The sequence below is a fragment of the Artibeus jamaicensis genome, unplaced genomic scaffold (genome assembly GCF_021234435.1).
Source record: "Artibeus jamaicensis isolate MK-2021 breed Jamaican fruit bat unplaced genomic scaffold, CSHL_Jam_final contig_387, whole genome shotgun sequence".
In the NCBI taxonomy this organism is placed as follows: domain Eukaryota; kingdom Metazoa; phylum Chordata; class Mammalia; order Chiroptera; family Phyllostomidae; genus Artibeus; species Artibeus jamaicensis.
Genome location: NW_026521812.1, coordinates 25599560 through 25611692, shown reverse-complemented (window position 1 = coordinate 25611692; position 12133 = coordinate 25599560). Strand labels below are relative to the sequence as shown.

General features: G+C 43.5%; 1 protein-coding gene across 1 annotated transcript in view; it reads right to left on the bottom strand.

Moving 5' to 3' along the window:
• The window catches only part of PREP (prolyl endopeptidase), a 101439-nt gene that overhangs the window by 9802 nt on the left and 79504 nt on the right, over positions 1 to 12133 (bottom strand). The window contains exons 11-12 of the mRNA XM_037159000.2: positions 5832 to 5968; positions 2862 to 2956 (exon numbers count right to left, since the gene is read on the bottom strand). Of these exons, the coding sequence (XP_037014895.1) occupies positions 2862 to 2956; positions 5832 to 5968 (232 nt within the window). The remainder of the gene's footprint in view (positions 1 to 2861; positions 2957 to 5831; positions 5969 to 12133) is intronic.

Here is a 12133-nt window from a genome sequence, read left to right as displayed (position 1 = left end):
AGAAACACAGCAGTTTAACCTGAAGGGAATTCAGTTGATGATAGGGCAAAACTTCAACTATTGCTCAGTTTGATTTGAACACAATGGGCTAACACTAATTTAGAGAAATGCCTCCTTTTTTGTTATGCATTGTGAAAACCCATCATCAATTCCACAACTGCTAATTCATCTGGATTTGTATTTTTTCTAAGAACTTCTAGGACTTAAAAGGCAAATGCCCCACTGGGAAAACAGAGATGATCTATTATGTCAGTGAACCATGGCAATGAAAAGGACCTGTACTTGGGAGAAGCTGAACTCAGCACCGAAACAAGACCTGGAGCAGAGCTCACATCCTGAGTCTCACCAGCACAGGGCCATGGGCCGCTGGGCCGCTGGGCCCTCCGGGCTCCCCATCCCTGGGAAGGTGGAAGTGCTTTGCTGTGAGGTGTGCTTCTCATCCCTCTTTGCCGGAGTCTGAAATGGGTAACGAGGAGTAAGTTCTCCAATTTCGGTGTAAATAAGAATTAGGTGGAGAGGTTTCTCAGGTCTTGAATGAAAAGGGTCTCCAACATGTCCCCAGGGAATCTGAGCTTTCTCCTTTAAAAGTCATTCCAGTGTATAGACCCAAATGAGGTGATTACTTAAAGAGAGGAACATCCATAAGTTTCTGGAATATCTAAAAGTAAAAGCCAAATGGCCCAGGGCAGGCCCCCAAAGGGACCGATGCCTAAAATAACTGCCAATGAAGTGAAGAAAAGGCAGACAGATCTAATTAAATTTTTGAGATTAAACACATCTGCAGAAGTTCAATTAAAGATAAGCAGTGTTACTGAAGAAACGTTTTCCTCTGAAAACAAATGTTACTAAGATTTTAATAAGAAATTATCGGTGAGTTAGAACAGCTAGAATTACTTGGTTTCCAAGAATAATATCATTTTGGGTCTATAACTATATATTTTAAAGAGCATTAAATTAGCAGAATGGAATTTAGCTTTATCAATGCTCAGTATTCTAGGGTCTAACTGGAAAAGATCCGTCTCTGATCCTTTCACTGCCTTAATTCGGAGAAAGTTTATGAATCAGTCTGAACACAGTCTGCTTTGGGCCTCGGTCAAGCTCCCCAAGGCATCTGGACAGTAAGTGGTTCTAATTTACAGAGAGATGAGAAAGACCTGGGGGTCTTACAGAGAAGAATCCGGGCTCTTGGAGGAGAAGACCAGAGGGTCTGTGCAGGCGGCTGGGTGTGTGGGCACAGCACACGCGTTCAGACCAGGGAAGCAGGTGAGCTAAGGGGTCCGGACTTAGCATGTGGAGTTGGTATGTAAATCAAGCATATGGTACATAGAGATTCTATTCTATTTTTTCTCTTTTTATTAGTCCTCCCAATATCACAATTTCACTGTATGATTTTAATGCAACTAAATTCTAGTATCAGGTCAGAGTTAAAATCATATAACGAATCCTATGCTGTTTCCAATATACTAACTGATAAAGCCTTTGGGGATGATTGGGCAGGAGTGGCCCTCAGATGGCAGGCAGGCCCAGAGCCCACGTGTCGGTTAGCAGCTCCTGCTAAGATGCTCAAATAGTTTGCTGTCTGCCGTCAGCCTTTGGGATGCCCACGGGACGGCCAGCAAGTCAGGCCTAGGCCTCTCCTACATTTTGTCATCTAGCAGGTGCTTAGGAAAAATCTCTTTACAGATCTGCCATCATCTCTGCTGATTTGATCTGATGCAGAAAAACAGAGCTGTTGGCCTCAGATATTCCTCCTGTGGTGCTGCTGACCAACCTCAAACTCGAGTGGCTACCTTTGTCCCAACAGGCTTTCTTCTAAGTAATGGCTGCTGACTAGAGGGGAGGAGCATGGAGCTGGTGGGTATGAAGGCGCCATAATCCCCTCCATGGGACTGGGAATGAGGCAAGTGGAAATCATCTTCTTCAGGCTACGGTGACTCTGTGAATTCCTGATACACAAAAGCCAGGGGAGGGGGTGTGCTCCATACACAAATAAGAGAAAGAGGTAGGACTCAAAAAAGAGAAGTTACTATTCTTTAAAAAAGTTGTGACAATCCGGAAATGAAGCTGAGCACAGAAGCAATAGCCTCAATGAACTAAAATGCAGGCTTCAGGAGGCCAGAGAGGGAGGTGGACCCACTCAAACCAGAGAAGAACAGTGACACAGGTGTGTGTCTAAAACCTGCAGGCAACAGCCCCAGCAGCACTGCCCGGAGGACGCCATTTCTCAGTGCTCTTGGGGAAATGAGAGAGAACAAGCAGAGGCCACACTGAGGACAGGAAGCTTGTTTCAGGCTGCTCTTTCCTTTTAAAAGAAAATGTCCTGTTTTGAATGCTGTTTCACGAGATTGTCAAACAGTGCCGAACAGTAAAGGCCAGGCTAACGGGAGACAGAAGAAATACTAGAAAGGGCCGCCGAGACTCGCTTATGACAGTGACAGATAAAAACCTGCCTGACGCACGGCCAAGAAAGCAAACAATTCTGATTATGGTCCATAGTGAATGCTGCTGGCAAGTAAGTATTTCATTAAGCAGAGCACAAAGGAAAATAAAACATGTAGAAGAGGCTTTGGGGGAATAAAGGGAGATGGAAGGAGACTTGACTTGGGGAGGTGAACACACAATACTAAGTACAGATGATGTGTGGAACGGTATGATTAACCAATGTCGCCCCAGTAATTCAATAAAAGTGAAAAAGTAGATGAAGTTATTTTTGAAGGGGGAGTGGTACCTGTAATGTGTTTGAAAATATCCTTATTTTTCATTTCTTTAGCCAAAATGCTTCTTCTGCCCCGAATCCCCTCAGCTCATTCAAAGATGGCTTTGACTAGGCCATCCTTGCTCCCGTAGAGAAAGCACCTCACCTTTGTGCCACGTCTCTCCGTATTCGCCGCCTCCTCGGATGTTGGCCACCGCGAGGACGCCGCCCATATGTCTCACAAAGATCAGCCTGGACACACTGAGCAACGGAGGAAACAGTTAACCTTCCGTGACCACCTGTAAGGACTATGGTATTTCCCTGCATCCCCCCAAAAAGAGAGTATCCCTGAAAAAACTCCATGTGCAATGTCATCTAAATTGAAGCCCACCATTTTTATATTACTTGATTAAGGTAAAAGTATATAACTTCTTTTTTTTTTTTAAAGATTTTATTTATTTATCTTTAGAGGGGAAGGAGAGAGGGAGAGAAACATCAATGTATGGTTGCCTTTCATGCATTCCCCTGCTGGGAACTGGCCTGCAGGGAACCAGCATGCAACCCAGGCATGTGCTCTGACTGGGAATCGAACTGCGATCCTCTGGTTCACAGACCTGTGCTTAACCCACTGAGCTAAACCAACCAGGGCTATAACTTCTGATTAATATTTAACTGCAAAGCTCACACATGCTCACAAGTATTCAGCACGCCTCATTTTACTATATTGGTAAATATGTCACTATACAAAGTGGGAATACCAAATTCATAATGCCAACAGAGAAAAAAAAGAGGTCCTCATCTCCTACTGAATCTGTCTTTTCACAGCTCTCTTGGCAAACCAAACACTGGCAGCCACATGACCTGGTGTGAACGGCGCTGGGCTCATGGCCCCAGTAATGGCCCCTGCTTTGCTCCCAGTATCTCTTTCCATATTGCTCAAACTGAAAAGGAGAACTCTTTCTGAAACGTGGGTTTTATACGGTTTTATCAAAATTAGATGTTAAACTAGAGAACATACAGTCAGAGAGGCGGAGGAGGTGAAGGACACAGACCAGAAAATAAGAATGGACAGCTCATGGCTGGAGGATGTTTCCCAGGAATAAACAGAAGAAACCACATCACAAAACGTCTAGGGAAAAAGAGTTAAGTCCTTTGGAAAATTTGAATTTCATGTTCTTCTCCTCCTCTTTCCACTCTGATCCTAAAAAATGCTGAGTGACATTTATTTCTCTAGCTGATGTTATTTAAATTTAAATTGTCTTTGAGAACTATTTCTGAGAAATTTTATCATTCTTCCTTTCAGTAACTGGGAAAACAATGGGCTTCTGCAACCTGGGAAGCTCTAGCTGGCGTTTCCTGACTCTTGAGGATGAAGAGGAGAGCTGGGGTAGGCGGTGAGACTGGCCAAATGGATTTTCAATCGCTTGGTCTTTTCTTTGATATTGTTCATGCACGTGTGATGGACTCTATTGAAACTATCAGCACATCCATCGGGTTCTGGGATGAAAATGGGAAAGGGCCCTTCCTTACTCATCTCCGGATTCCCAACAGAGCAGGCTTAATAAATACTTGTACAAATGAAGACAAGTGATGTTAACTATAGACCTGCTCAGGAATCAATGTCGTCCTGATCGTACCCACCTGTGGGGACCCAGGGGATGGGGCTCAAGGCTCAAGGTATAAGCCTCTGACTCGTTCATTAGATGAGGCACATGTTCACTGGCCCTACACTTAGGCATCACTGTGACTTGAACTGAAGCTTGAATTTTACCACTTTGAGAAAAGGGGCAAACAATGACACACTGTATTTTTTGTTGTTGTAGGGATTCAGTGAATCTAAGGAACCAACAGCTATTGCCTTGCATTCTTAAACTAGTAGTCACAGAGAATAAATATGACTTCTGGTTTCCCCCATAGACACGGATGCTCATGAAACAGTGAATCTCATCGCCAGGAAATTCTGGTAAGAGACAGGAAGCACGCCTGTGGGCTCAGGCTTTGCCTGGGGTGGCGTTTGGTGTGGGGGAAGCACTCCGGAATGCAGAATGGCGATGCCACCGCACAACGAAGAGCGACCACTGCACTATATGACGACGCCTCACAAATCTCCTGACAACACTGTTCTACATTATGCTTTCTAACCTTCATCAGCTCCTCATTAAGAACAAAAGTCAAACTCCTCAGTCAGATGTTCAAGACAGTTCACAGTTTGGCTCTAAACCACTTGAGGGCAGGGATCATGTCTCTTACTTCATTAAATCCTAAATAATTAGCAGAATGCTCTATTGAGAGCAAGTACTTGAAACAAAGCAACATTTTTATTATATTTAAATTTAGGACAGCTGATGGAATTTATCTGCATTTATGTCCTCATGGTCATCAGCCCATGAATTTTTTCCCCCAAAAGAAAGATAAAACTGTCAATCAGATTCCATGAGAGGCACTGTTTAGAAGGTGGCTTAAAACTGATGTTGCTGGCAGGAAACTCCTAGCTTTTATTAAAAATGTTCAAAGCAAATTCCACTTTATACTATGAATCGGATATTACAATCGAGTTTGCAAATAACTGACAGGAGACATTTATATAAACAGTAGCAAATGTATAGATTTTTTTCTCCTCGAACATAAGTTATCAGGAAATAATCACAAAAACAGTGTAAACAGTTTAAAATGAAGTAATAGTGTACAGAGAAAGTACATTTATGGCTGAATGTTAAGATAGTCTACTTTAAGACTTGCGCTGCTGAAACAACATAATCATAAGCTGGAAAAAAGCTTTCCTTCTGAAGAGAGTACTGAGGCAGTGGGGTGGTAGCAGATGCCCAACACTGAAGGAAAGAGCTTCCTTTGTCCAAAACTCAATTGATACCAACCTTCTGTCGCCTGGCATCCAGCTATGGCTTCAGCATCTAGGTTTCAAACAACCTATTCCACTGAACACAAAAGATTACCTTGTAATGATCCTGAAATTCCTGACCAAAAATGCGTGTGGTAACACATAATCCTGCCTCTTTGTGAAAATGACAAGCAAGAAATATATGATTAAATATATTAGATATAATACACTATGCTCTGGTTCCCTCCACTGTGTGGAGGCGATCACCTACAGCCGAAGTGCATAGTGTCCCAGGCTTACCTGTAGTTGGGTGTGATGGATATGTTGAAGCCACCATAGCCATATAAGAAAGCTGGATGAGAGCCATCCAATTTTATGCCCTTTTTATGCACGATAAACATTGGGATCTTTGTGCCATCCTTGCTAGTGTAGAAAATCTAGAACAAAAGAAGAGTTAGTCAGCACTTGTATGCTGTAAGCGTGCACAGGTCGGAATGTTCTCTTCAAGACGTGGAGCAGCACAGTGGAAACCCAGGACCACTGTGGGTGTCTGGTGGCGGAGCGTCTTTTGGCTTTGATGGAGAGAACGTGGAGTAGTGAAAAAGCACGTGAGTCTGAAAACGGGGAGACTTGCGTGTGAAATCTTACTCCACAGCTGTCTGGCTAGGTGACCTTGGGCACACTATTTATTCCTCTCCAGCCTCAGTTTTTCATCCCTAAAAGGTGACCCTCATGAGGCACACAAGACACACATTTGTTTTTCACTCCCAGCACTGGAAAAAGTCAGGTTTGGCCACCCTGCCAAACAACTCAAAAAGGGACAAATTTCTAAGAAACAAATTTCATATTAAACTTCTTCTCTAAATGTTAAGATACTCTACTCACCTTCATTTTTCTATGTACAGTTATTAAATTAATGTTAGCAATAATAAAACATATATTAGCTTAGAGAGTAGATGAGAAACAATGTAGAAATCCTATTATTCCAGGTCAAAGACACTTCTCCAGTATTTTTAATTAAGGCTCATAAAAACTTCCCAAATCTGAGCAACTCTGGGCACATTCAGTCAACATTTCCATATTCATTACTTTATGGATAAAAGGAGTAAGAGAATGAGGATAAGAAAGAGAACATTAAATGCTTTCAAACGATAAGCCATAGACTAAGCAACAAGCCACCAAAAGCTGATAATGGCTTCTTTTGGACGGAAAGTCCGTAGGTAGCTTTCTCTTTGGTCGAAAACAGTTTCTTTCCCCCACCTGACATCTGGAGAGCACCCTGCTCAGAAGTGTCTTGCTGGCCTCACATGCTGCAGTCAAGGACATGAGCCTTCACATTTAGTGTGACTTGCAGCTGTATTTTGTCCAAAGCTTTTCAGGTAGCAAGTCTACTGTAGAAAGATGCTACCAAATGCTTGGAAATACACGGTGGGGGGAGGGCCCAGGGTGGAGGCGAAGCAGATTCGGAGAAGGCACAACAGGGCTGTGGCATGCGGCTGCGAGCCTGGCAGTTTGTTGAAACCTGCCAAGAACAGTAGTATAAAAAGCATGTGTTTCTGATTTGGAGAGAAATACTGAGAAATAGATAATTTCAACAGTTTAAGAATTATGGAGAATACTCTGCAGAGTTCAAAATCATCAGAGGAACACAGTTTTATTTAAAGTTGATTTAGCAGCAATTAGCAATCTCTAATAAAGTGTAACTATGTAGGCAGTATTCATAAATGCTGAGTGAGAGGAACATAATACAACTGACTGGCTGGGGCTAATGAGCTAAAATCCAGGGCCTTCCACTCAGACCTGGGGAGGATTTGGAGTGCTCTAACCATAGCAGCGATATTCTTCAGTGGCTTTAGCAATGAAACTGAGGATTTGTCCAGCATCCTGACCTTCCACAGGCTTGAATGCCTCAATGTTAGGACCTGTGCTTCCATCCTACCCATTCAAATGTTTGCTGAGTCCTTATTTCCCAGGTGCTGCATTAAACACTGAAGACATAAAGACGAGTAAGACTTGGACAGTTCCTTCCTTCAAAGTCTACAGAAGTAAACCAATGGGCACTACAAACACCCATCACCTTAGCTTTAACTTTGCCCTTAGAACTTCAAACTCTTCTGCAAGGACCTCGGACGTTCCCCATGTGACGCCATTTGTTCTTTCACCACCTCCTTCCTTATTCCTGCCTTTTTTTTTCCCCCCCAAATTATTACTACGACATTTAATCCCTTATACCCTGTCTGGCTGTCTGCCTCCCTTGGGCTTTCTTGCCCAGCTTGAAACCCTTAGCCAGCACTTCAAGTGTTACCAGTGGCTAAAAATCTCTTAATTCTAGCCTAGCCTACTGGATTCCTTCTCCTCTGGGCTGCTGGGCACTCAGGAATGCCAACTGACTTCATGCTAAATTGATGACACTTTGGCCTTTGAACTTAGTCTTATGTCTCCCCTGACCCCCAAATATTTTCCCCTTTTTTTTATTCCTATGTCTTTAAAAAATGTCTTCCTGGTACCTTTTTGTGTCCCTAAACCAATTACAGAGTAGTTATTTCCAGTGTTTTCCATTTTCTTCCATTCCCAATACCACTCATCTGCATCCCCTGTACTTCGTATCTGGCCACCTGCCAGTGCTCATAAAACCGCCTTTCTGCCAACTTCACTCAGGTCGAACGAAGGACCACTCGGCCTTGGTTCTGTTTCTTACCAACCCCACCACTACCTCATTCTTCCCATTACCACAGCTTTCTTTTGTATTCTCTTCCTTTCCTTGGCATACAGTCTCAAATTTCTCCTGTACTATTATATAATTGAGGAGAAAAGAGAAAAGGCTTGCATTTATATAAAGTACACAGCATAAATGGTCAGAAATGACCCATCTTTATTACCAACCATGCCCTTCCAGAGACATGACCAGATAGAACATAGTTTTACTTTGAAGGGTATTGGGCATGAGACAGAAGTTACAGGACAGGTATCCAGTTGTCTTAACATCTGAACATGGTTTTAAATGATGGAATAAAAACATCTGCCTTTAAAGGCAAAAGAGGAGCAAGTAAACATAACAAATCGAGGGAACCCTACTGTTCTCAAGAGAATGACACCAGTCATGAAAGATCAGCTGTCTCTATAGAAATGATTACTTTTCTTTTTTTTAGATTTTATTTTTTATCTTTAGAAGGGAAGGGAAGGAAAGAGAGAGGGAGAGAAATATCAATGTATGGTTGCCTCTCATGCACCCCCTGCTGGGAACTGGCCTGCAACCCAGGCATGTGCCCTGACTGGGAATCAAACTGTGATCCTTTGATTCAAAGGCCCGTGCTCAATCCACTGAGCTACACCCACCAGGGCTTGATTACTTTTCTTGAGAGGAATGCATTTAGTAACAAATTCAATCTTGTTAAGGCACTCAAAGATGTGCAACCATTTAGGCTCCTGAAAAGTCTTCACCCTCACATTTGATCTAGCTCCCATTTGCTGCCATCTGAGGCAAATGCCTAGACTCGCAGCATCTCCAGCAATGGGACGCGCCCAGTTTGCAATGGTAGCTGCAAAGGGCACGCCCTTCGAAGAGAACGTCTGGTGATAGCAACTCCTGCCTAATTTTAGAGCCTGACAGGTTCCAAGGAGAATGTTCGTAAAAGGGTGTTGAGCTTCCCGTTTTATCAGAGTTGACTGAGGCCACTTGTGTGGCCTGCGCTGAGTGTGGCAAATACATCAGACAAGGAGCAGGGCTGCTCAGAAGTCCTGCGGTCAACACAAGCCGGGAGCAAGACGTTCCTTTGCCCAAAGAATCGAGCAGAAGGCCCCCTCTTCCCGTAAAACAAGTCCTATGTGGAGAACTTCCTAAGACTCCGAGCAGCACTGCAGATTTCTGTACTGTGCTTGGGTTACAAACACTAGTCGGGCAGCAAAAAGTTACAATCCCATCTACTTTCCAGGCATTTAATTCTGGGGGAGTGGGGAGGAGTTTAAGAGTCACCTTTAGGCAGAAGATATAAAGGGAAATTTCCATTCCATTTTGATTTACTTTTCAAAGGATGGCTGGAGATATCTGTAACACTAGAGATTTAAACATTCCCACAGGGCACCTAATGCTGGCATCAAAACAGCAAAGTCAGCCTATTAAAAATCTATTGTAATCTTTGGTGCATTTCTTGAGCACTAACAATGCCCTAAGTGCTGTGCTGATAGTCCTTGGAAATGCAACAGCTCTCCAGGGCTTGGCCCCCTATTCTTTTGAATAATAAGCCTATTCCCAGTCTCAAACCATGGAGCCAGAAGTGAAATAGAAAGTGGGAGGTTCTGGACACTAGAAAGAAGGACGGTGGTGGGGGTACATCTGGATCTTGGGGTATGAGAACTTTGAAGAGTTTATTTTACAGGTATTTAGGTAGAAAGACATTCAGGGCTACGATGAGCAAATATGGCTTGAGTGAAGAATATAAAAGCGATCTTCATTTTCTACTGCTCTGATTTCTCTGTGGTTAATGCAAACACTTACTGAGCCATTTTCACTACAGTGAAGGACCTCCTCACTACAAGCAGAGGCCCAGGACGAGCAGCACTGTTTCTAACAGGTGCTGTACCTAAGTGTGTGCTTGCAGAATGTATAAACTGCCCTGCGATAAGGCTCGCTATGATGAGATTTAAACTGCATGTGGAATGCACCTGTGTTTGTTTTGCTCTTCATGAAAACAGCAGGATAAATCCAGCATCGGGTGTTATGAGCTCTGCACTGTTTGCATTCAATAAGCACTTGCTGAATGAATATATGAGTTAGACTGGCATATGAAACACTACCTTCCTGACATCCAGTACCTAAGCCAGCTTGCCCCAGTTCCTGAGGCTCAATGTCACCTTGGACGCCTCTCACACACCCTCTTCTCCCCGCCTGCCTACCTGGCAGCCTTGACACCCAACAGGCCTCCTGCTTCCAGTCTGGGCACCTGTTCCCAGATTACTCTCCCTGAGATCTTCCTTTTCATCTAAGCCACTCCCCTATTGAAAACATGCAATACCTCCCCATTCTCTACAAAACCAACTCCACACTTAGACCAGCAGTGAAAACTCTCCGCTCTCTGCCTCCAACCTCTGAGAATCCCTCTCAAACTCAACTGTCCTCCCCACTGACATCACCATCTCGCACCCCCAGACCCCCCCCAAATGTTGCGTGCCTTTATAGACAAAAGCACTACCAAGAAGAAAAAAAATGAACTGCCTTTTAGGCATTCACTTGCTTGACCCCCTGCTACCCAATGCAGGCACCCCAAAGCTCCACCTGGGGCAGGTCCAACCTGCGTGGCTGTTTCTGGTGCTGAGGAAAAACTTCGCAGCAGCACGAACGGCTGCTCACTGCACTCTGGAGCCCCTCTAGTTGTTGGAAAGTTCTTCCTTCCCTGAAAACATCCAAATAACTGAAAATATAGAAAACAAGTTAGCTGAGGCTCTAGACACAGAACCTAGTGATAATAAATTCCTATATAAGCTAACTATTGACTAAAATTTCCATACACTTAAAAACAAATATTAAAATATCTGCCAGCTTCTATATTTTTCTTTTTTAAAAAATATTTTATTTATTTGTTTTTAGAGAGGTGGAAAGGAGGAAGAAAGTGAGGGAGAGAAACACCAATGTGTGGTTGCCTCTCACACGCCCCTCACTGGGGACCTGGCCTGCAACCCAGGCATGTGCCCTGACTGGGAATCGAACTGGTGACCCTTTGGTTCTCAGGCCATAACTCAATCCACTGAGTCATACTAGGCAGGACAAGTTTCTATATTTTTCACAATAGAGGTTTCCTTGGTCCTCATTTTGGTCAAAATATGTTATTTATTTTACTTGATTTGTTTAAAACAGTAGTTCTTACCATGTAACAAGCACTATTCTAAGGGCTTTATAAATATTCCCTCATTTTAATCCACATACGAGGTCTGTACTATGAACACCCCATTTCCTGGAGGGGTCGCTCTGACCCAGAGAAGTAATCAGTCCGAGTCACAGATCTCCTGAGTAATGGAGTCAGGATTTGAATCTGGGCCGTCTGACTGCAGACTCCATGCACTCAGTCACCACGAACAAGGGCCCAGTCACCTGGGCCCGCCCCCGGGGGCCCCTCCTGAACTCTCTGAGCATGTTGTGCCCTCATGCCTCTCCCTTCGGGAACTGGGTGTCTATTCACTTCTGTACCTGGGATGGTACCCAAAGACAAAAGCACCTGAAAACAAAAGCTAGAAAGGTACAAGAATAAAAGCTCTAACTGGACCCATTGCTCAATCAAACAGCATAAGAGTATTTTAAATGGCAGCTCATTTGAGAAAAATCCATACAAATAGAGCAACCTAGAGTCTGGCATCAAGATGCTTATAAGCTGAAGAGTAATAAAATACAAATTAACTATAGTTGAGGGACTTAGAAGGCTACATAAGCATGGACAAGGGTATAAATTTCCAACTTATTATTAATGAAAAATATTTGGCAGCTGACATTTTTCTTATGCACAGCTATTAATCTGTTCTAGCCACACGGCGGCAGAGGGCTCTATGGCTCTGTGATTGTTTAGTTATGTAATTCACTGCCTGAGTCTGTACCTGCATCATAAAACCAGACA